The sequence below is a fragment of the Carassius auratus genome, chromosome 24 (assembly GCF_003368295.1).
Source record: "Carassius auratus strain Wakin chromosome 24, ASM336829v1, whole genome shotgun sequence".
Lineage (NCBI taxonomy): Eukaryota > Metazoa > Chordata > Actinopteri > Cypriniformes > Cyprinidae > Carassius > Carassius auratus.
This window is the reverse complement of record NC_039266.1, coordinates 21720687-21745071: the sequence shown is the minus strand read 5'-3', so window position 1 is coordinate 21745071 and position 24385 is coordinate 21720687. Positions and strand designations below refer to the sequence as shown.

General features: G+C 33.8%; 1 protein-coding gene across 2 annotated transcripts; it reads left to right on the top strand.

Annotated features, from left to right (window-relative positions):
* The first annotated feature begins 2725 nt into the window (after window positions 1–2725).
* On the top strand, window positions 2726–23909 carry gfod1 (glucose-fructose oxidoreductase domain containing 1). Of its 2 annotated transcripts, XM_026201623.1 has the most exons (3): window positions 2726–3451; window positions 3525–3897; window positions 19918–23909. In XM_026201623.1, the coding sequence occupies exons 2-3, from the start codon at window positions 3645–3647 to the stop codon at window positions 20838–20840; spliced, it is 1176 nt and encodes a 391-aa protein (XP_026057408.1). In that variant the 5' UTR covers window positions 2726–3451; window positions 3525–3644; the 3' UTR covers window positions 20841–23909. The 2 variants fall into 2 exon arrangements, with proteins under 2 accessions (XP_026057408.1, XP_026057409.1); XM_026201624.1 differs by lacking the exons at window positions 2726–3451; window positions 3525–3897 and adding an exon at window positions 17049–17602.
* Window positions 23910–24385: the final 476 nt, after the last annotated feature.

Below are 24385 nucleotides of genomic sequence, written 5' to 3'. Positions count from 1 at the left end.
GGAGATCAAATTGTGAATATCAGAATAAAACAACAGCTGAAGGGCAGAGGATGATGATGATGATGAAGGCGTTGGGGATTTCCTTATAAAGTGTGTTTAATCGTAGACAGACCCACTCTGAAACTCTGTGGATTTCCATAGAATTCTGAGTTCTATGCAAATTTTTGGCACAATTTATTGCAATATTTATAGAATATATAACCAGTGGGGTTCAAAACTCTGAGATCTCTTAGGAAAATACAGCTGTTTGTTTAAAATGAGTTCATGTTTGTGCTTACACACACACACACACACACACACACACACATACTGTATATGAAATAAAATTTTAACATCAAAACAAGTGCTGTTAAACGATTAATCGCGATTAATCACTCGCATCCAAAATAAAAGCTTTTGTTTATATAATATATGTATGTGTTCTGTGTTTATTTATTATGTATATATAAATACACACACATACAGTATATCTTTTGACAAAAAAAATATATATATATTATTAAATTTCATATTATAAATAAATATATTTAATATATAAACATGACATTTTTCTTAAATATATAGATGCATGTGTTTTTGTATATTTATACAAAATAAAAATAGACGGTACACCTTTAAATGAACAAAAACTTTTATTTTGGATGCAATTAATTGTTTGACAGCACTAATTATAATATAACATTTTCTGTTTTAAAAATTCTAAAACCTTTTTTTTTTACAGGTTTAAATTAGAATTCTCCGATTTTTAAATCCATCTGGTATGTGTATAACATATATTGATAGATACTGAGTATTGTCAGTTTCATTTAACACATTTTTCCATGTTTCATGTTTTTACTCGTGTGCAAATCCATGTTTTCTTCACAATGAGCACAGAAATGTGAACCGGCTGTGTTCTGTCTGTAGGTCACTCGATGTCATCTACCTCACAGTGTGTGATGGTTTTACTCGTGTCCAGTGTTGTACCATGGGTCATGCTTGGGGTTTTTATTTTCTTTACATAAGAATGATCTGTTATTTCAGAACCCCGTCTGTTTGAAAGAAGACCACAGGGTGTGTTGTGTTGTTTGTGTGTGTGAGACCTGAATGTACTGATTGTGTGAATGTGTCACGGCGAGCGTCACAGACTCTGGTAGGATTTTACTCGTGGGTGTGTAGTGAAGGATCTCCCTTTAAGTGATATTCGTGCCTCTGAGTAATTGAAATAAAAGTGCTACACTATGTCAGAGCCTATGAGTCTTGATTTCAGTGCTTTCTGACTCATCTCGATGCACAGGAAGAGGAAGTAGCTACAGGAATGATGCAACTGGGGAATTTTTCAGAGCATTTCAGTGTAGGAGTGTAGATCAAACATTATTCTGAAACTATTTTTAACTTTTTATATATATATATATATATATATATATATATATATATATATATATATATATATATACTTTAATAATTCTTATATATGCAATTTGAGTATGAGCTTAAATTATAAAGTTGCATTAAAAGAAACAAATATTTTGCACGAGAAAACGTTACAATAACAAAGTTTTGCATGTATCCAACACCAGGAGGCGCTAAAATAATGGCCTTAAAGTCAAAGTAAAGCTGTGGGCTGCAGATACTAGGTGTTTTTACTGTCCTTTTTTTATGCATTTATTGACTTTTGACGGTTTGAGGTCTAGAACTATCAGCCAAATCAATATTTGTTCTTTGTCTTGTTTGGTTTCTAGAGACATGAATACACAATGTAAAACCTGCCCAACCCTTATATATATACACTCCTATTCCTAACTCCTATTTTTTACTAAATGTACATTTTATAATCCTATTATTTGAGAAAAGTTGTGATACTATTAGGATTAGTTCCAAATTATGATTCCATAGCATTGCTTTATCGCGATTTCTTAATAAAGCAAATGTTTAATTGCAAGTTTATTATATGAAGCAAGCAGAGTTTGTTTGTGAAGTCTCAGTGATCTCAACAACACATTCCAATGTGTTTTAGGGTTTGTTTCACACTCACATGAACATCATATGATCACAGCATCTCACAGTCAGATCAGAGACACCAGCGGATGATTAAATCATTAAGAACAGAGTCAAAGACAAACATACTGGGTAGAAATGTATGTGATACCCATAAACTCACATCTAATGCATGCATTTTCAGTGTTTCATTTATTTATTTTTTATTAATGCTATCATTTTCAGTAACAATACAGAGTGAGTTCCTCTGATGAGGTGCGATGGGAAGGTCATAGGTCAAAGTGAAGCTTAATGTGTTTCTGAGTCTGTGTCACTGTGTCATTAAACTCTTTATCCAGTGATTAATCATCATCATCCTCCTCCTCAGTTCTGCCACCAGCAAGTTTTGGAACAGGCAAAAACAGGTCCGTTATTGACTCACTGCTACTTAATATTGACTCATGGGGAGGTTTGAATCGCTTTGGGTAATTACAATGCACTGTTTAGTGCTGTGTGATATTTTAATCTTAAGCACAGACACTCAAAATGTATTATCTTAACATGCAATTTGTTTATTAAACAAACTATTCCATGATACATCGTTTAAAATATTAAATATATATTAATAATATTATGTATAATATTACATTTCTGTATATATAATATGTCTTATATAATATGGAATATTTCTGTGTTTATGTGCATTTGTATATATACATAAATATTTGTATTAATTTTTTAAATGTATTTTTTTAACTTTTGTTGATCTAATACTCAATATAATCCCTTTATTATCATTTATTAATTGTTTTAACCTTATAATAATTCATTAGTCATCTTCTCGCTGGGTTATTGTGTTTCCATTCACTGCAGTCGCTGTCTCCCGCTGTGATCAAACGAGCTGTGTGCATAATTCCGCTGATTTTTCTAATCCTACTAAGGCGCAGGCTTTGCTTATGAATATTAATCGTTCTATGCTGGTGTTGCTTGGTAACCTTAACGGCGTCCTGTTACGTAACGTATTTAATATTCACAAACCACGCCTCTGCCGTCTTCGGATTGGCCAGCGGACCCAGCGCCCACCCGCCGCCAGCCAATCAGATAGTCCTCTTTGTCGAACGTCACTCTGTGTAATTAATATTCAAACAGCAAGCCTTCGCTATAGTATGATGGGTGACTCCGGTTGTGAAGGGGTTAACGCGGAGGGCGGAACTCGGCACCGGCTACAGTATATGATCGCAATATATTGATAGCGAGAGATACTGAGACGCTACAACGCTCGGAGGAACGTTTTGGAAATACTATTTGGATTTAATTTGCACCGTGACGCGCACGCATTAAGCTTCGCGTCTTTCTGGATGATAGAGAGGGAACGCGACGTGAGTGTGACGCGTCGCGCAGATTCCGAAGCGGATACAAATGCGTTTGTGAATGTATCGCGTGCACTCAAACCGGGGTCGCTTACAGATGCGCGGGCGCGGGTCTCAGTGTGCAGGTGAGTGATGATAATCATGATCGAGGAAGATGAATGCATCTCAGCTCAATAATGAATAATGATTGATTTACAGAGGTTTTACACAGCTGGGAGGAACCCAAAGGCGCAATGCTCGTAGTTCACGCATCAGGGTTCGAACCCGCACCCGCCGGGTCACCCGCCTCCGGTGTGTGAGCATCCGCGCGCGACAGTCATGTTGCCCGGGGTGGGTGTGTTCGGCACCAGTCTGACCACCCGGGTCATCATCCCTCTGCTGAAGAGCGAGGGCTTCTCGGTGAAGGCGCTGTGGGGTCGCACGCAGGAGGAGGCGGAGGAGCTCGCGCGCGACATGAACGTGCCCTTCTACACCAACCGGATCGATGACGTGCTGCTGCATCCGGACGTGGATCTGGTGTGCATCAACCTGCCTCCGCCGCTCACGAGACAGATCGCCGTTAAGACTCTGGGTGAGTGGCACAAGTGTTCCTCTGACGGGTCTCGCGAAGCAGAGCGCGTGCCAGATCTTGTTTCTGTCAGGTTAGGTGTGGCTTTAACATATGACTGCAAAAACAGACTGATTGCTTCATCACACATTGCGTCATAATTGTGTTTCTTGCTCATGAAGAAACCCAGAATGCTGAAACTGACTGGACCTATAACATCTAATAACATCTGAGAGACATGCTACCTTAAATAAACCAATACATAGTTTTTCACCATTAGATTGCAAGCTTTTAAATAGCATTTTTTTCATCCAGGATGAGGATGTAATAAGATTCTATAAAATCTAGATGTCAGAATCAGTGATTTATTAGGATCTTGCTTGTTTTTCCAAGACAGCAGTGAAATCAAATAGAGAGCGGATGAAGAATGCTTTTCTTGCTTCTCAGATGTTTCTCCTGAGAAAAAGACAGAAGTCATGTGTTTCAGAAAACGTCTCAACAGTGTCAAAACCGTGCACAGATTTCAGAAGATCTCTGTTAATATCTCATCAAATAATATTCATATCCACATTCATTTTAAAGCTCTTGTCTTGTTTGTGTGTTGCACTCTTCCAAATTTTTTTTACGCAGAAACGTTTGAGATGCATGCAATACTTCTACGTTTTTCTCTATTCAATCTCCCGAGCTTTGAAAGAGCTGTGCATTATTATTTTGTAATATTTTACAGTGATCTGCTAGAGGTTGAGATGTGTTTTCTCTCATGTTTTGGTTCTGGACTCTGTTGTCTAGTCAGTAGATGAGACGACAGACTGACGTTTGCAGGTGTCCGGTGACAGTCAGAAATAACCTGGGAGAATTATTCATCTCTGGGATCAGGAGCACGAGCCCAAAATAACCTCAGACAGTCTTTCTTCTGTCACGGGTTTCCATGCGCTCCGTGTTTATCTTGTGTTTATAAAGGCCTTGCTGTAGAGCCGATATAGATGCGCTTTCCATCATTTAATAGGCTGTGTTCTGGATTAGTTCACAGTCAAAGTTTACCCTGGTCAAGTTGTGAAATGTGTCAATAAAGGAGGTAAAAGCCCGAGTAAACGTGTACTTTAGAGCAAATATTTAAGTCCATGTGTTCAGCTAATCCGTTTAAAACACAAAGATTGATTTTTCTGGTCTTTTCTCATTAAGATAATGTTAAAGCAAGGACAGTGATTCAGAAAAGTCAATACCTACAACCCCAAAAAAAGTCGGGGAACTCAAAATTAATACTTGTTTCTCCTGATGAAATAATGAAGTCTTATGAAGAGAAATGATCAGCCAGTGCAAGAAACCGAAAATTATTTATTGATTATTACCTGTGGGCTAACCAAGAGCCTTACGATTCCTTACGATTCTTTTCTGTGAACTGATTCTTTCGAACTGGAGCACTGAGTTCGTTCATCATAGGATCAGATGTGCTCTGTTTCGGCTCATTCGGAGTCGGAGAGACTGTCAGGCGTCTGAAAGTGAGTTTTGATTGAGTAACTTGTAGATCTGTGTTGCTCGAGCTTGTCCTGTCCGATTTGATGAGCAGGTTCAACTAGTTCACTAAAAAGAATCGGTTCAAAAGAATGATTCGTTCGTGAACCGGACATCACAGAGGACTGTTTGCATGAGGCTCTGCATTATGGGTAATAGTGTTCTATATAATATTAAATTGCTTGCACATGCTGATCGTTTCGCTTCATAAGACCTCAATATATCATCAAGAGATTTCATTTTGTGTTCCCTGTGTGTGTGTTTTTGACTCTTAAAGTGCCGCTAGCTGCTGACTATTATTGTCTTGATCACCAAGGAATCACAGTTTGATTCAGAAACTGGTTTGAAAGCATTCGACCCGACATTGGGTGATTTTATATCATTATGAAAAAGTTTTTTTTTTTTTTTTTTTTGTGCATTTACTGGATTTTTACGTTTGTGATGGATTTAGATTTGCAGATAATAAAATAAATATGTGACCGTGGACCACAAAACCAGTCATAATTGTCAATTTCTTGAAATGGAGATTTAAACATCATCTGAAATGTGAATAAATCATCTCTCCGTTGCTGTGTGGTTTGTTAGGATAAGACAATATTTGACCGAGATACAACTATCTAGAATCTGAGGGTGCGAAAAAATCTAATTATTGAGAAAATCATCTTTAAAGTTGTTCAGATGAAGTTCTTACCAATGCATATTACTAATCAAACATTCAGTTTTGATATATTTACGATAGTAAATTTACAAAATGTCTTAATGGAACATGATCTTTACTTAATATCCTAATGATTTTTGGCATAAAAGAAAAATCAATAATTTTGACTCATACAGTACAATGATTTTTTTTTGGCTGTCGCTACAAATATACGCCAGAGACTTCTGTGCTCCTAGGGTCACATTAAGTATTATTATACATTTTTAATGTTATCATTTAATTGGATTTCTTTTTCTTTTTTTATTTTGATGACAATAAGACAATGAGTGATTGTGAGTTTGTGTTGGGTTTAGTTGGAGACCTCTTTTTCATCCTCCATTTTGGCTGTTGAATACTGTGCGATGCAGTCCTCTATCAGGTCCTCTCCTCCTCTCACTCTGATTTCACGTCTGTGCTGGCGCTCAGTGTTTCACGAGCAGTGGATTATGAAAGCAGAGCTCTAGAGGCTCGAGTGGAATACATTAGCATCTGTGTGTGTGTGTGTGTGTGTGTGTTACAGCAGTGTGTGTCACTCTCTACACTCAGTGTCTGTCCTCATTCTCACACTCACACTGAACAAACTAAATGTTTTCCTTAAGTACTTTATATTTCAGAGAAAGACTTTTATAATAATCTTGTTTTTATATGATATAATATATTTAATATTTGTAACAATATTTCATATAACTGTAATTATTATTGTTATTATTATTAATATTATTATTTTATAATCATATTGACATAACATTTTGGGCCCAATTGTGCATGCACAATAAACCCGCTGTTCTTTCTTTATTAAAAACTGATTTTAAATCAAATGCACAGTTTTTACTGGAAAAAAATCCCATCCCAAAATCATGCATCCCTTATATTGATATATATTAATTTCATTCATATAATATTATAATCTAACATTCTAATATTGTGACAAATTGTGTTTTCTTATTGCATTTAAAATGCGGCTCCCCCTCAAAAATCATGCAGACTGATTTAAAAAATAAATAAAACTAAATTATTTTGAATTGGAAAAAAAGGGGAATATGAGTCTCCTTTATGCAGCCTTTGTTATTGCTTGCTAAGGATTTATTTATATTAATTTCATTTATTTATAATTGGACATGAATGAAAGTGAGGCTGTGAGGGATGGACATGATCTTGTTCTCTCAATTGCTGCCGAATAAATCAGAAATGCATTTTTCCACAAAGTCCCAGAAGGTTTGGTGTGTGAAACTGAAGCCTGACACTGAACGACTTCTGGAGAGACACACACATCTACTACAATCGGTCTCTCGCTCTTAAGATGTAGTGTATAGTGAAGCATCCGCTCACAGACTCAGTGGAGTGTTTGCTGTGTTGTGATTGAGTCCTGCAGTGATGTGTGTGTCGTGAGCCGTGCTCCTGCGGTGTATTCACCAGCACAAACAGACGCTCGCTCTTCTTCGAGAACTGGAGGGAGTGTCTAAGAATAGAGCAGATCCTTTCTGAGTCCACGATCAATCACACTGTTTTCTAAAGGCAAAGGATCTCACAGCAGTGTGTATGGATGGCCCTATGACATATGTTTGATTTTGTTTATTTTTTTAATGCTGTTTTTCTGGATTATTTTTATTTTTACCTCTATTTCTAATATATCTTTTTATATCTATGTATGTCTATTGTAATATATACAATTTAACAATAAAAAAAATAAAAATAAAAAATATATATATATATATATTATAATTATTATTATTATTATTGTTATTATATATTTTTTTGGCACTATGAAATCCATTTGTCCCCTCAAATCCATTTTATATTGAAATTTCTTTTCTTTTCTTATATATATATTTTAAGATTCCTGGCTTCTGTTTAAATGGTTAAATTAAATTTTAGTACTCCAAAAACTTGGTAAAATAATCCTTTTTTCTTCTTTACATAACTAAAAAGCTAATCTAATAAACTAAATGTATACAATTTTAATATAAATTTAATTTAAATGTAAAATTTTGTTGCAAATTCTTGCAAAAATGTAAAAATATAAAAAAGTGAATATATATATAAATATATTAAATGATATCAAATCTATTTCAGCCAAGAAATTAACTACATATTTTAAAATCTAATTAACTACATAATTTAAAATCTAATTAACTACATAATTTAAAATTTTAAAATATGTAGTTAATTTCTTGGCTGAAATAGTTTTGGCACATCTGTGTTGTGCATTTGATCTTGTAACATAAAACTAAATACGTATTCAAAATATTAGTAAAAATTACATTGTATCTCTTTAGTTGTTCTAAAATAACACTGGTGTTAATGCAGTAATTCAGTAAAAATGCTATAAATATGAACATTTACAAAAATAACAGTCCCCTATGAAATATTTTTCCTAGAAATCACGTGTTTACTGGATTTATTATTAAATGCAAATTTATTATCAAAAAGTATTTTTTATTAATATATATTTTTTATTATTATTCTTACTTAGAGAAGCACATTCTACTGTAATAGTAAGATATTTCTTCAACTTAAAGCAAGCTTATTTTGACACTAGTCCATTAAGTGATTCGATACAGCCCTAATTTTCATTTAGTCATCCAAAGTTTGTGAATTCTAAGTTTATTCCAAAGTTGTTCGAAGTAAATGCGGGGCACTATGAATGTGTAGGTTTAGCCAGAGACGTCTAGTTCTCGTGCTTCTGCCTGAAAGATCTCAGATGTCTGCTGTTTCTCCGTCTGAACACCTTATTAAAGCTCTTTCAGGCTCCTCACAGCATGGCTTCCTTCATATGGTCTGTATACGGTCTGAGATGCCGGGACGGTCCTGTTCCCATGCTTCTACTGAATATGGCCACTTGTTCGGGGAGACCCCGGCCCGCCGTGTAAGCTTCCCCGACCGCTATTAACATGCTAATGTCTGCTGGGAGAAATGCTCTGTGAGTCCTGTGAAATTCTCTTTGTTCGCTCCGATGAATCGCTTTCATCAGCTTTCTCTGCGCACTGACAAGTGAGCATTCCTGCGTGCATGTGGACAGAAGAGACTCGCTCCTCATGAAGGGCAGATCTGTGTCTGAACTCACACTAGTGCACTGCAGCAGGTCTGACCTTCATCTCTGATGTTATTTTGAGTTTCGTCTGGGTTTTGTGCATTTGAGCTCGTGACACCTCGGTAAATAAAGGCCTTTTTGCCTTGATATCGTATATAAGATCGTAAGAGAATAATTTACCATGTTTTGCACTCTTGTTTCTGCAAACATTATCGTACAACTCATTGATGTTTTATGTTTATCTCTCTGTTCACGTGAGGTCAATTTTTTTTTTTTTTTTACATTTTAACTAAAACGAATACTATAAAATGCATTTCCATTACTTTTAATGAAATAAATGTTATTGGAAAAATCACTGTATGTAGTATTGTTTTAAGTTTATGTACTAAAATAAAATAAAAAAATAAAATAAAAAAAAACCTTGATGCTTATTTTTTAAAAACATTTAAAATGGCAAAACACAGCAAAATGAACAAAACTTTAACTAAAATTAAAATAAAAACAGAAAATATTAAATTAAAAATGAATTTTAAACATTAAGAAAAATGTAATTATCTCTGATATACTAAAATAATAATAATACAATCTAGCAAAAATGCAATCATCTAAATAAAATAAAATATTGAATTTTTACTAGATTATTTCAAATTGAATTTCTTTTTTTTTTCAGCTAGTTTCCAAGGAAATATTCATATTTTTTTATTTAGTTAGTGGAATAATAGCTTGTACTAAAAAAAATATATAATAAAATTAAAATTGGCAAAACACACAGTTAAGCTTTAACTAGAATTAAAATTGAAACAGAAAATATAAAATTGAAATGAATTCAAAATATTAAAAACCTTTAATGTTATCTTAATTATACTAAAATAACACTGGTGTTGAAGGAATAGTCAAGTAAAAATTAAATAATATAAATAAAATATTTTACAAATTTAAACTTTTTTAATTGCTCATTTTGAATTAGTTTATGTACAAAAACAACAAAAAAAATGACTGAAATAAACAAAAATGAACAACAAAATTACTAAAACTAACTAAAATTAAATAAAAAAAGGATTCAAATTATTACTAAAAACCTGTCATAGTATCTCAATATTAAAACAACGCTGATGTTAATTAAGTATTTTAATAACTGTGAAACATAAATATTATATAAGTGATGTTATATGCAAAGCTTGTTGATTTCAGGGCAAATAATGCCAGGTTTGATATACAGCGAAGCCACATGCGCTCTCACTTCCTGTGGTTTGTGACTACTTCCTGTCCTCTGCACTGGAGAAGGGTCTGCATGTGGGTGGACTTGTGATACCTTTCCTTAAGTGGTTAAAGTTGCTCTAACATTCTGGTGACATGGTGTGATGTCACAGGAAATGAGAAACAGGAAGTGTAATGTGAATAGCAGGCTTTCATGCTGTCATTGACCTAATAAGGCAAAGAGGTCAAACCGCATTCATGCCACAACCTCTGATAACAACATCCTTCCTGATCACTTCACCCCCTTTTATGGAAGTTGTGCAAAATTTGAAAAATTGTTGATATATATATATATATATATATATATATATATATATATATATATATATATATATATGTGTGTGTGTGTGTGTGTATATGTCTAAGCACATTCTGCATACAGCGAAACTAGTGTGATAATGTGCTATTTTGAATATACAGTGAATTAAACCTTTCCAGACCTGTCTGAAATACACCGTCTGGTTTTGAACCAAACATAGTCGTGCAAGAAACGTTCTGGTTGATTTAGCAGAAAACTCTGCAATTAAGTTCAGTAATGAAGGCTTGACTCCTACAGACGGAGGAGTGTGTGTGTGTGTGTGCTGCTGAAGAAAACAAAGAGAACCAAACTCAAATTGAGCTGTCAATCAAATGGGCTGCTCGCCTTGACCTTTGACCTGCCGCGCTCAGATAAGGTGAAATTTCAGCCGGACTATGCAAACAGTCGTCTTTGCATACACTGAACACAGCAGTGATAGTCAAATACTGGTTTCTCATGTAGCGACTGACAGAGACTTCCAGGAATCAATAAACCAGCAACAGAGTATGAGAGAGTAAAGAAATATACTGCTGGTTAACGTGACCCTGTTATGGGTAATGAAAGAGTCATATTTTGGTTTGAAAGTCTTTAACTACAGGTTGATATGCATGCAAGGCCAAAAAACACTTGTTGTCGTACAATATGCATTTTTTTTTACCTTACTTGCGCAGTGACTCTCAAATATTTTTTTTTTACGATTAATTTTCTAAACTCCTAATTTGCGTGACTCTACTCTGCTCCGATTGGTCTGATTTCCATGTCATTATGCGTCTAATGTCTGATAAAGCAGTGTTTGTGAACGCAGTGCTGCTTTGTGTACAGTGTTACAGTGGAAACCGCTATTTTTACCGCTTCAAAAGTGACACCTAGTGGCAAACAATGAATTTGCATGTTCATTGAGACCAATGCAGAAAGACCAACAAGTGGACGGGCAATATGCTAACGATTCATATTGAGATCGATATGAAACAGCTTGGGATTCGATTTAAAACGACTCGTTTCAGTGATTCAGAGTCGACTCTTTCTTTTGAGATAATAATTGTATGTAGATAAATAAGATATAAATAAGATAATATTACACACACACACATGCACACACATGTATAAATGCATGGCTATAGCTGCTGTAGATGAGCAGACGATGATTGCAGGTTCCTGTAGCAGCTCAGTGTGATGTATTCAGAGAGAAACACAGGATGACCTTTATCTGACTGACTGAGGATGTGTTTGGATTTAGAGTCGCCTGTCACTTTAAATTTCCTGGAGAACGTGTGAATGGTGGTTGCCATGCGGAGTGTTGTGATTGGTTGCCATGGCAATGTTAGGCAGTTGCTAAGGTGTCTGGGATACAAGCTGTTTACTGAAAAGATCCAAAGATGTGATTCAGATCAGGATTCAGTCACGCAGCAGGTGAAGATCTCCAAAAACAGTTATGGTTCAGGAGCAAGCAACAGAATCTGTCACGCCAGCAGTGAATGTGTTCACTCAGAGACTGCTCCATCACATCAGTGTGTGTGTGTGTGTGTGTGTGCATGTCGTAACGTGTGTGAGCAGGATAAGATGATCCAGATCTTCCCAGTGCTGCGTCATCATCTCAGCACAGACTGAAATTAGATTCCTGAGACGGATCCATTCATGAACACAAGATACAGCCTGAGTCAACACCAACCCAGAACTCCAGCAGCTCACTTCACCACACATTATTATTATTATTATTATTATTATTGCAGTATATATATATATATATATATATATATATATATATATATATATATATATATATATATATATATATATATATATATATATATATATATACATTTTCTATAAAATGAAAGGATAATAATAACATAATAATAATAATATAAATAAATAATAATATACATGTTTGATATAAATTTGCTATAATTTTTGTTTTTGAGTTTTATTTTTTGTTATTTATATATAATACAGTTATATAAAATATAATCTGATTATCATGTTTTTTTAATAAAATAAAAGTATTTTTTTAATTTATACTTTATTTTTAATAATATATATGTTTGTGTGTGTATGTGCATATATTCTTATATATATTTTGTATATATATATATATACATGTGTGTGTGTGTGTGTGTGTGTCATCTTGAGTAAATCATACAAATGATAATGATTAATATTATAGTAAGCAAATAAATACATAAAATGTATAACAAATATAAAATATATATATATATATATGTGTGTGTGTGTGTTTGTGTATAGTGATAAAAAATTAAAATATCTATATACCCATACACACACACACACACGTTTATATATATAAATATTTATGATAATACAAATTATGATAATGATCAGTAAATAAATAAATATAAATTTTATAAATATATTTAAATTATTTATTTATTTATTTATTGATCATTATCATCATTTTTATTATTGATTGTACATACACATTGTGATTAATTTATGAATCCATATATTATACATTTTTATATAAGTCTAATTTTTTTACACAATCTACAATGACAGTGTGATTGAGCAGAAATGACAGGAGTGATGCAGCGTGTCCTGAAAGAGAAACCCGGGGACTCTGTCGTCCGCTTTATTATCCTGAGGCTCTTGGCTAATAATCACAATAATGAGGAATATACTGAGACAGGATAGAGAGAGACATTACATCATGACGAGAGGAGACCGAGTCCAATAACCGTCCGGCGGGACACAGTCTGCAGTAATGACCTCCTCAACACACCGCTGTCTTCTTCTGATGTGTTTGCTCACTGAGAGACGGATGGCTAATTGTGTCCGTGCATTTGCATGAATAACAATTACAAGCAGTTCAGAATAACAGTGTGTTTGAGTGTCTTCTGACGGTGATTTCTGACGGTGATCTGCAGCGCCTCGTTGCTTTTGTTCTCCACTAAGTGTCATGTTTTTGTGTGTGGCTTTAATCAGATCTGGAGAACTGCTCCTCGGAGACTCTCCTGACAGCAGATCAATGCCCTTTGTTTCCCTTCTCTTCCCTTTCTTCAGTTTCTGACACTTTAAAGGGATTGTACATTTGCACTTATATGTCACTGACTTGGCTTTCACTTGTAATCAACTGCATCTGAATGCACTTTAATACTAATTATACACATATGCAAGATTTAATAGGACATATTATATCGACACAATAAGTTCAGCTATTTATTTGATTTATTTATATTATAAACATTATACATTTTGATTATTTTTATATATATATTTTTTGTTAGTTATTTGTTATAAATGTCATTTTATTATACATTTGTTTATTTATTTGGTATACATTTTATTTATTAATTATAGAAATTCCTGTTTATTTTTAAAATGTCTTCGTTGACCCAAAAATAGCCATCTTCACTTTTAACATAAACACATTGGTCATCAAAAAAAGTCCCAAGAAACAGTCTTCCATTTATTTATTTATTCATAAGGTTATTATAAATATCATATTTAATTATTTATTATAATAATCAGAAATATTTTTAATTACATATATTTTATTTAAATATCTATATGTATTGTATACATTTATTTATTATTATAAATATAAATGTAAATTATATAAATGTTGAGTTTTTTATCATAAACTATAAATGTAATTTATGATAAAAATACTGTATTTCATTAAAAACTCAAAATTTATATAAAGCTATTAGATATTAGCTATTTATGCATTTATTCTAAATGCCTATTATTTTTGTATTATATATAGAATTAAATTTATATATTTTTAGTATTATTATTTATATTGTTATTAATGTATTTTAAATATCTGTTACGTTTTTTATTAAATATAGTACTTTTATATTTATTTATCTGTTTGTTTTTCTTTATGAGGAAAATCAAGTCGTTATTTTTGCAACACAAATCTTTATTTTTAAATCGGCCGCATCAAGACAGTCCCCAGAAACTCAGATTTGTGAGGAGTGAAGTTGCTCTTTCTCATGCTAATGCTTCAGTCAGCACTAAACTCTTGTTCACCGGTGTGTGTTGTTGCACATCTATTCACGCAGCTAACTGGCAGGAACGGCTCTTTCTGGTTTCTCTCTGTGACTTCTGTCTTGTTTTGTGCTCAGTGTTTCTGGTGACTCAATAGCACACAGTTAGAAACTCCTGAAGAACACCTCAGTGCTGGACGTCTAGTTTAATCAAACAGTGCTGGTGTCTGTCCTCAAACACATCAACGAGAGCAAGTTTCACAAGCTCTTTAAAAGCCAAAACGGCTCTTGATTCGTCCCTGAATATAAACACAGTCACATGATCTCCTGAAACAGTAGCTCGTTGTTTTGCAGTGATGTTTGTTTCATGTTTTTGAGATTATCAGATTTGGATGATAACAGTGCTGCTTGATTATTTTCATTTTATATAATAGATTTTTAACAATAATAAAAAAATAGGATTATATGCAAAATATGTTAATTAAATTTTTCAAAATTTTCTTGATTTATTTTGGTGTGATTTTAGTATTATTTATGTACTGTTATACTGTTTCTTAATATTTTGAATTCGTTTCGAGTTTTTTTGTTGTTTATTTTATTTTTTTGTCATTTTCTTATACGCTTTTGTTTTTATCATCTTTAATATTTTTATTAAAATTTTAGTTTTAGTAAATTTTACTGCGTCGACTATGAATTTATATGAACACTTTAATTTATCATCATTTTAGTTTTTATATAGATGTATTTAATTTTATTTCAATTAACCAAAACATTTTTATAGTTTTTATGTGTTTCTTAATATTTTGAATTAGCTTTTAGGTTATTTTTTGTAATTTATTTTACTTTTAGTCATTTTCTTACACGCTTTAATATTTAATTTAATTGTAGTTATTTTTATTTAAATTTTAGTTTTAGTAAATTTAGTACTTCAGTTTAGTTTGAATTTATATGATCTTTTAAATTAATCTATTATTTTAGTTTTTATATTATAAATGTATGTAATTTTATTTAAATTAAACATTTTAATAGTTTTTATGTAAATATTATAATCACTATAGATATTTAATATTTAGGTGGTGTATTTTATGTATTTTCAAATGATGTAGAACAATATATGATATATTTTCTATATGATTTCATACAGTATGATACTGTATGAAGTGTATTATTGTGTGTTTGAATATTGTGTGTTGGAGCGATGAGATGCTCACTGTGATTAATGTGTGTGTGTGTGTGTGTGTGTGTGTGTGGTGGCTTGGATCGATGCCATACAGATGCAGCTGTATCCTATCACACACACACACACACACACACACACACACACTGCATGCTCTCTCATTCATGGCTTGAGACGCAGTGGAAATGTGAGATCAGCTGGACCTGTTTTACTGGCTCTGGTTTGGATGTGTGTTAAAGCCTGAGGTGAAAGGTCAGGTGGAAACCCCATCGCAGACACACACATTCACACATTCACACGTCTCACTCTGTTTGTGTTTCCTGGAAATGTTGTTCTCGTTCCATACAGTCATAAGACTTCATTATCATCATCAGTGTACAGTCACAGCTTTTATCTAGAAAACTCGTTATATAAACGAACATGTCCTGATGACCTGAGACACTGCTCGTCATTCAAGACAGTAGACACCGACTGATAATTCATGCTTTAATGCCATGCAAATATAAACATTTGGCTTTCTGCGCTGTTTTAAACATTGATCGTTTAAAAGTGAAAAAAATGTCAGTAACATTATCCAGATGCTTTCCAGGAGAAGGCTTTATGAAGTGCATTGCTGTCAACATTAAATTTTCAATTAAAACACAATTTATTTATTTTTTAATTTAAAGTAAAGATATATGTACTAATATAATAATGCAATCAAAATTCAATGTCTTTATATCTAGAGAGTAGTATGTTTTATATTTGGTGATTCTGAGATAACCCTGTATGCTTGATTGGTTCATTTTTATTCTATTTCATTTTATTTGTAAATTCTGAATAAAAGAAGAAGAAAAAAGCAACATTTTATGTAAAATAGACGTTTGTTTGATATTCAAAAATGTCTATATAGTTATATATATATATATATAGAGAGAGAGAGAGAGAGAGAGAGAGAAAAAAAAATAAAATAGATCTATTATTTTAATTCAAAAGCAACAATTTTATTGAAAGAACTTTGCAAAATTCTGATGCAAAAATATTAATATTTTGTATATTTTATAAAACTAAGAAATATATATTTCAAAGTTTTAATAAAATCTTTGCTAAATATATATACATGTGTGTGTGTGTGTGTTTGTGCAGGTGTGTGTGTGTTCATATGTATGTGTGTGTGTGTGTGTGTGTGTGCGTGCATGTGTCTACGTGTGTGTGTGTGTGTGTTTGTGGTAAGTAATCTGGGCCTGCAGAAAGCTCTTTATTGTTAAAGGCTGAACTAAATATGTTGTACAGAGCAGATCTGATACAGTAAACCTCAACATGCTTTTGGAAAATATGTATCTTTTGACAACAGCATTCAAAGCCCATTTTACTTTCCTTCTGCGTCATATTTCAGACTGAAACAAAATCTTCCAGCAGAAAAAAATAGGATAGATACAGGTGACGTCAAGCCACAAAGAAAAGTCATTACTGAGGGGATTTTGATGAAGTGTTTTACAGATGGACATTTGTTTTCTTTGGATCAGACGTGCACTGATGAATTATTCAGAGAAGAGCTGGAGCGTGCATTTAGAAACGCAAATGGGGTCAGTTTAGATTTGATGTGGACTGAACCTGAACAGATCATGTCTCTGGGGTTTTTCCGGCTGAACTAGTGGTGTTTATTTATCTGGTCATCCGTGTGTCTCATCCTGAGCTGATCTCTCTGTGACAGAGCGCCATCTGGAGGATGGGAGTGTACAGTAATTATCTCCTCTCCAATCAAACTCAGCATCTGCAGACGAGCGTTTATGAACTCAGCAGAAGCAGAACGAGTAATGTAACTATGGTTGGTTTTCCAAGACATTTTGAACATTGTTGCTGTCAGTATTGATGAAATATATCAACGCTATGTGGCTCGCTGAAATTTTATTAATATTGTAATTGTGACAAATTAGTTATGTCATCATTGTCCGGGGAAGGGTTAATACAGTGTATCGTGTCATAGAGTTAATTTAGTTATTTTAGTTGCAAAGAAAAAATAAATAATAAAAACATACATATTTTAATATATATATATATATATTTTTTTTCTTGTATTTTATCAAAAGAAAAGAAAAATATTTCCCTTTTAGTGTTAATCAAAAGCAATTTTCAAACATGTTTCCATTACACTTCTGTTGCTAAAAATATTTGTAATTTTTCTTTTATTTTAGAAATATATATAAATATAAAAAGAATATATATATATATATATATATATATATATATATATATATATATAAATCTTTCTGCATACTTATATAAGTAATGCAGAAAGATTTAAATGACCTAATATTATCCAATGATAACTATATTTTTAATTTATTCTTATTTATATTTTATATTATATATAGTTAATATTTATAATTATTATTTAATATAATTTTTACACTGAAAAAAAAAAATAAATATTTTGTTATTTTCATTGGCTCAAGTTAAAACATATAGATGTGAATCACTATCCTAATTTGATTTTTAATTGGATGAATGAAACAGTTTTTTCTATTTGCTTATAAAGTCAAATGATCTTGTTTTAAAGATATTTTATCTGGAAAACAAGACAAAGTATGTACATTTGTGGATCACTAGCGATCTCTTGTTATTCTTCTGTTAAAGCTGGTGCTAGTATTCATCATATGGAGATGTGATACAGATCACAGTGCTCTGAGTCTGAGAGAGATCATACAGAGTCTCTGTATAATTCATGACTGGAGATCAACCACAGTCCCACACATCCACAAACCAGAGCGTTTGTGCTCACTTTCATGCTTTCTGAGCTAAGATATTATAATCCTGTATATGCGTTTGCCTTGGCAGCTTTTATTGTGATTTTTCAGATGTTCGTGGTTCGTGTTCCCTAGAGAGGAAGAAATGGCAAAGTCTTAGTATCCTCACACTAATGAACTCTTCTTCTCTCTCTCTCACTCACTCGTTCTCTTATAATCAGAACTGAGTCAGGTTTTGGGGGAGGGGCTTAAGAATAAGAGGGATTGATGACATCATCTGAAAAGGAAGGTCGTTTTAGAGGCGTGGCAGATTGTTATATTTTAATGGAAGACGAGCATTTCTCTGAGGAATATCATCATGCACTGATCAGTCATTCACAGAAAGCCAGTTTTGATTTCATGTTGACTTACTGAGTGTTTCTGAATGGTGTCTGCTGTTGAGTTATTTTAGAAATGGGTCGCTGGATTGATTTTCTGACTCCGTCCAGAGCTAAGGGGAGATTACCCTGTTAGCTTTTCCTGCTGTAAACCTGACATAAATGCTGTTCGTCAGACAGTGAACTTCACTACTGATCATTCAGCATCACATATTATTGTTATTTTTTTTTTTAGAAATTAATACTTTTATTCAGCAAGGATGCATTAAACTGATCGAAAGTGTTAGTAAATACATTTATAATGTTAGAAAATATTCCCATTTCAATTAAACGCTGTTATTTTGAACTCTCTGTTCATCAAAGAATCCTGAAAAATAAAATGCACCACGGTTTCCCTAAAAATCAGCATATTATAATGATTTCTTAAGACTTAAGACTGGAGTAATGATGTTAAAAAATTAAGATTTAATCACTAAAATAAATTACATTTTAGCAGATGTTCACATAGAAAATATTGTGATAATATTTCACAATATTACTGTATTTACTGTGGATATTTTATTAAATGAATGCAGCTTTGGTGAGCAGAACAGATCTTTTTATTCATTTTCAAAAAATCTAAATACCCAAACCTCTCTGTAAAATATATTTCATTGTTTTGAAACAAAGTCTGAAATGTATACTGGGCAAAGTTTGCCATCTTTTGGTATTAATAGGTACTACAATGAAAGGAAACCTTCAGTTAGATTGTGTTCCTTATTAAAAAAAAAAAAAAAAAAAAAAAATCTCGTAAATGTAAAAAATAATTACCAAGAAACAGTAACACATAGACCAGCTAAAATGGTATTTTCTCCTAAAGCATATTCAAATAATCTATATTTTGTTTACATTTTGAGTATATTTCTCAATTAGGATATTTCAGTCCATTATGTCCTGTTTGTGTTGTTCTTTTTTTAGGTGCGTTTTGTATTGTTTTGAAATCATCTATACGTCTAACGTTCTCTCATTCCCGTTTCTAGGAATTGGCAAAAACGTGATCTGTGACCGGACGGCTACGCCGCTGGACGCTTTCCACATGATGTCAGCGGCCCAGTACTACCCGAAGCTGCTGAGCATCATGGGTAACGTGCTGCGCTTCCTCCCCGCCTTCGTCCGGATGAAGGAGCTGCTGGAGGAGGGTTACGCGGGCGAGCTCCTGGTCTGCGAGGCGCAGGTTCACAGCGGGAGTCTCCTCGGGAAGAAGTACAACTGGAGCTGTGATGACCTGATGGGGGGCGGCGGGCTGCATTCGGTCGGGAGCTACATCATCGACCTGCTCACGTTTCTAACGGGTCGGCGTGCGGCGAAGGTGCACGGCTTCCTCAAGACGTTCGTCAAGCAGACGGATCACATCCGTGGGATCCGACAGATCACCAGCGACGACTTCTGCACCTTTCAGATGGTGCTTGAAGGAGGCGCTTGCTGCACGGTCACGCTCAATTTTAACGTCCCGGGGGAGTTTCGGCAGGAGGTTGTGGTGGTCGGTACGTCTGGAAGGTTGACGGTTTGCGGGACGGATTTGTACGGACAGAAAAACGATGGTGGAAAAGGACAGGAGCTGCTTTTAAAGGACAACACGGCTGTCGGGAACGCGTCTCTACCGGACAAAGCGTTCCGGGACATCCCGTCTCCGTATCTCACCGGCACCATCTGCATGGTTCAAGCCGTACGGCAGGCGTTTCAGGATCAAGACGACCGGCGAACGTGGGACGGACGGCCGCTGACGATGGCCGCCACTTTTGAGGACTGTCTTTACGCGCTTTGCGTCGTGGACACGATCAAAAAGTCCAATCAGTGCGGCGAGTGGCAGAACATCGAGGTAATGACGGAGGAACCGGAAATCAATCCTGCGTACCTGATCAGCGAGGCAATGCGACGCAGCCGGATGTCACTGTACTGCTAACATAGGTCTGGATGATATTGAGAACAATTATATCACGATATATCGCTTAATTTCGGTTGATATGATATAGATTCCGTTCCCTTGACTTCCTTTCATGCACATGCAAATGCATCAGAATGGAAATGCATGCCTGTGCAAAAAGTTTTGCATTTCGCTTTGCAATACAAAGATCAAGCAATTCCACATGCTTAAAGTCTAGTGCGACTCTGGTTATAACTCCGATATTGATTTGAACAATTAGACATAATGTTAAATTAAATTAAAACGAAGGCAGTCGGTTTCCTACAAATATACAGATACGTTTTAACCACATTGTGAAGCAATGTATATGAAACACTGGAAATGTATATCGGAAATGGTTAAAATTCATATCACCGTTATTGAAGTAATATATCGCGGTATATATTGTTCTTAAATTATAGTCCAGCCTTATGAGCGAGCGTGCATCCTTGCATTTTGAGATTAATGCATTCGAAGCATTTGGAAAACTGGAGAAGTACATGCAACTGAAGGAAATATGCTTTTGTGCCTCTTGCACGGAGTTTGGCTTGTGTTTCAATGCGTTAAAACATCGGCTGCTGGGAGTTTTTGTGTCAAGTTTGCAATAAATCTGCTTTCGGATGAACCGACAGCCACGCTTTGCTGAAATGCCTTTGTACTTGTGACATGTTTGTAGTTAGTGCAAAGAACAAACATGCAGTTTGACTTTGGTTTGCAAGACTTTTTTTCAACGTTGTCTATCTGTGCAACCCAGACAAGGTGCAGCATCTGTCAGCATGTGTTTGCATGCTAGCGTTAGCATAGCGAACATAGACTTCTGCATCAAACAATGCCTGCAAATGCATGAAATCTCGCACCGTAACCAACAGGATTTTGCTATGTATTATGAGATCAATCCGGACAAAAACTAAGATGTTTCTGCTTTGTTCGTACTGTTATATTTAAAATCCCAATGTTTGTGTGTTTTAACTGGTATCTTGATTGTTATGGCTGTACCTGTGGCTTTTACAGTCCTTTGTTATTTTTCACCTGAAAGATTTTTAATAGTAAATCTCCCAAATATGAAATTGCAAACATCACATTAACTGTCAGTGGTTCTCAACTGGTTTTGCTCAATCATGCATACATCACGTGGTGACCCAAAAGTGCACAAAAATCTCTTTAAAATCAAACACGGAAATTATATTATACACTACAGGTCAAAAGTTTTGAGTAAGTTTTTATACTTTTAAGACCTGTTTTTAATAATTGAGCACCAATAATAATTGAGCAATAATAATAATGAGTTTAGAATTATTTCTGAAGGATCATACTGACAATTCAACTTTGAATTACAGGAATAAATTACATATTAGAATATTTTTAAATAGAAATTGATTATTTGAAATTGTAATAATATTTCACAATATTAATGTTTTTATTGAATTTTTAATGAAATAAATGCAGCTTTGGTGAGCAGAAGAGACAAACAACATTTCAAAATCTAGATTATTTCAGGATATAATATTGATATTTTATAGATTAAACTGAGCATGAGCTGTTTAGCTCCAAATACATGCAAAGGTATTAACATTAGACTTAATAGGAAACCACATTTGTAAATGCTCAAATAATAATAAAAAAAAATATTTAATGTCACCTGAGGTTTTTATTTTATTTAGTTCTTTTGGTATCAAACAACCTTTATATGTTTAATTTAATTCTCTTCTACCAAATGACAGATTAATTGGTTGAAATAGAGTAGAGTTTGATTGGACGAATGAAAGAAAGATACATTTTCCTTTTAAAGCCTGTTTGACTTTTATAGTTGCATTTGGTTTCTTATTTCCCCTTCGAAACAGTAAGTTGAGAACCACTGCTCGAGACTGTTGCAGAAGAGCGTTGCACTTCTTTGAGGGCTAGTAAATGCATTTTTAAGACTGAAAAAACATAAACCAAAATGCTTCAGACACGCTAAAGGTGCTAGAAATGTTTCAGTCTGAAGATATATTGGTGTATATCTAGTTTAGGAGACATAATTCATATTTAAATGCAGTTGTCACTACTGAAACTTTGCAGTGTGTGTGGCTGGAGACTCCAGTTATCAAGAGTAGGAAATGACGATTAACGTACAGAAAACATTTTAAAATCAGATTTTTGAGTCTGTATGTTTTGCTAATCTCAATCGCAGTGTTTTATATGTCGACTAGGATCTGTTCGCTGTATGCATGCACTGAAGACCGGTGTGTCGACGATCGTCTATCACTGTGCAACTTCTCACTGCGTCACGACGGCTTTGTATCAGCCTCGTGACGAAAGACTGAGTCCAATCATGTGGCTGTGTTTTATGCGTATTTTATGCTGCTTGGAGAAACACCTGCTGTAATTTACTGGAAACATGCTCTGTGTAGTTTATAAATGGTATTTATTTCTTAGTGTTTCATATCAAATCAGGAAGTGTGTGTACTGTGAGACAGGAAATAGAGGCCTTTGCTTGTGCATTTTTACAGGAAGGGTGATAGAGTCACAGTTTAAAAGTCCCAAACTAAACCTGGCTTCCCTCACAAACGTGACGCCAACCAACACTTGGTCAAGATAATCTTGAAGGAAAAATCATCTCTGTTGGACTAGAGAATATTTAGCATCGTTTCCTCTCAGAAGCATGTTAATAAGGCTGCTAGAGTTAATATTTCTGCTAACAAGAGACATAAGCTGAACATTTTGACTGAGCTATTACATGCTCGATCATAATGGAATGTAATTTATTTGAGGAGGCAGATCTTTTACTTTTATATTAACAAGCCAAAACTCAAACTCTAGCTTTAAACTGCTGCAATCATCTGGTTTCAGGCTTTTGTTGTTGTTGTTGTTTAATATTTTGCAGAAGGTAAATTAATGTAGTGATAAAGCCACATGGATTCATGCTAGCATTATGAGAGTCGCTATGGACAGAGGAGGAGGAGGTTAAAAACTTTGAAGGTTGTAATTTCATAATTATGATAATTATGACATGAAATTAACATAGTATAGTTACACTGTATGGAAGCCCAATTCTGCCATAAAAGAAAAAAAAACATACTTAAAAAAAAGTGTCAAAAAGTTAAAATCGTGAGATATAAAAATGAGATAATAATTCTGAAGTCAAAATTGCCAAAAATTAAATAAATTTTGTTTTGAGTTTATAGGTAATTACGATCATTATAAAGTCGAAATTACTACAGAGCCCAATTATGAGATAACGTCAAAATTATGACACAAAAAAAGTATTTAATGTTTATCACAATTTCAATGTTTTTATCCTTTTTTTATCTCATAATTGGACATTTGTTATAATTATGTCTATTTATGTCATACTTCACATTTAGTTATTCATCATTTTGAATTATGTCAATTTGATGAAACCTTTTTTTTGTCATAACTATGACTTTCTATCTCATACTTTTGACCTTGTCAATTCAACTATCTCATAATTTCAGCTATGTGTCTTAATTATGACTTTGTATCTCAATTTTTACTTTTTTCATAATTATTTTTGTCTCATAACTTTGACTGTGATGACTGTGTAT

Excerpts from the sequence above, each read along its gene's own strand:
- gfod1 (XM_026201623.1), top strand. The coding sequence starts at position 3,645 with ATGTTGCCCGGGGTGGGTGTGTTCGGCACCAGTCTGACCACCCGGGTC. Across the intron at positions 3,898-19,917 it reads GATCGCCGTTAAGACTCTGG|GAATTGGCAAAAACGTGATC; the intron begins GTGAGTGGCACA and ends TCCCGTTTCTAG.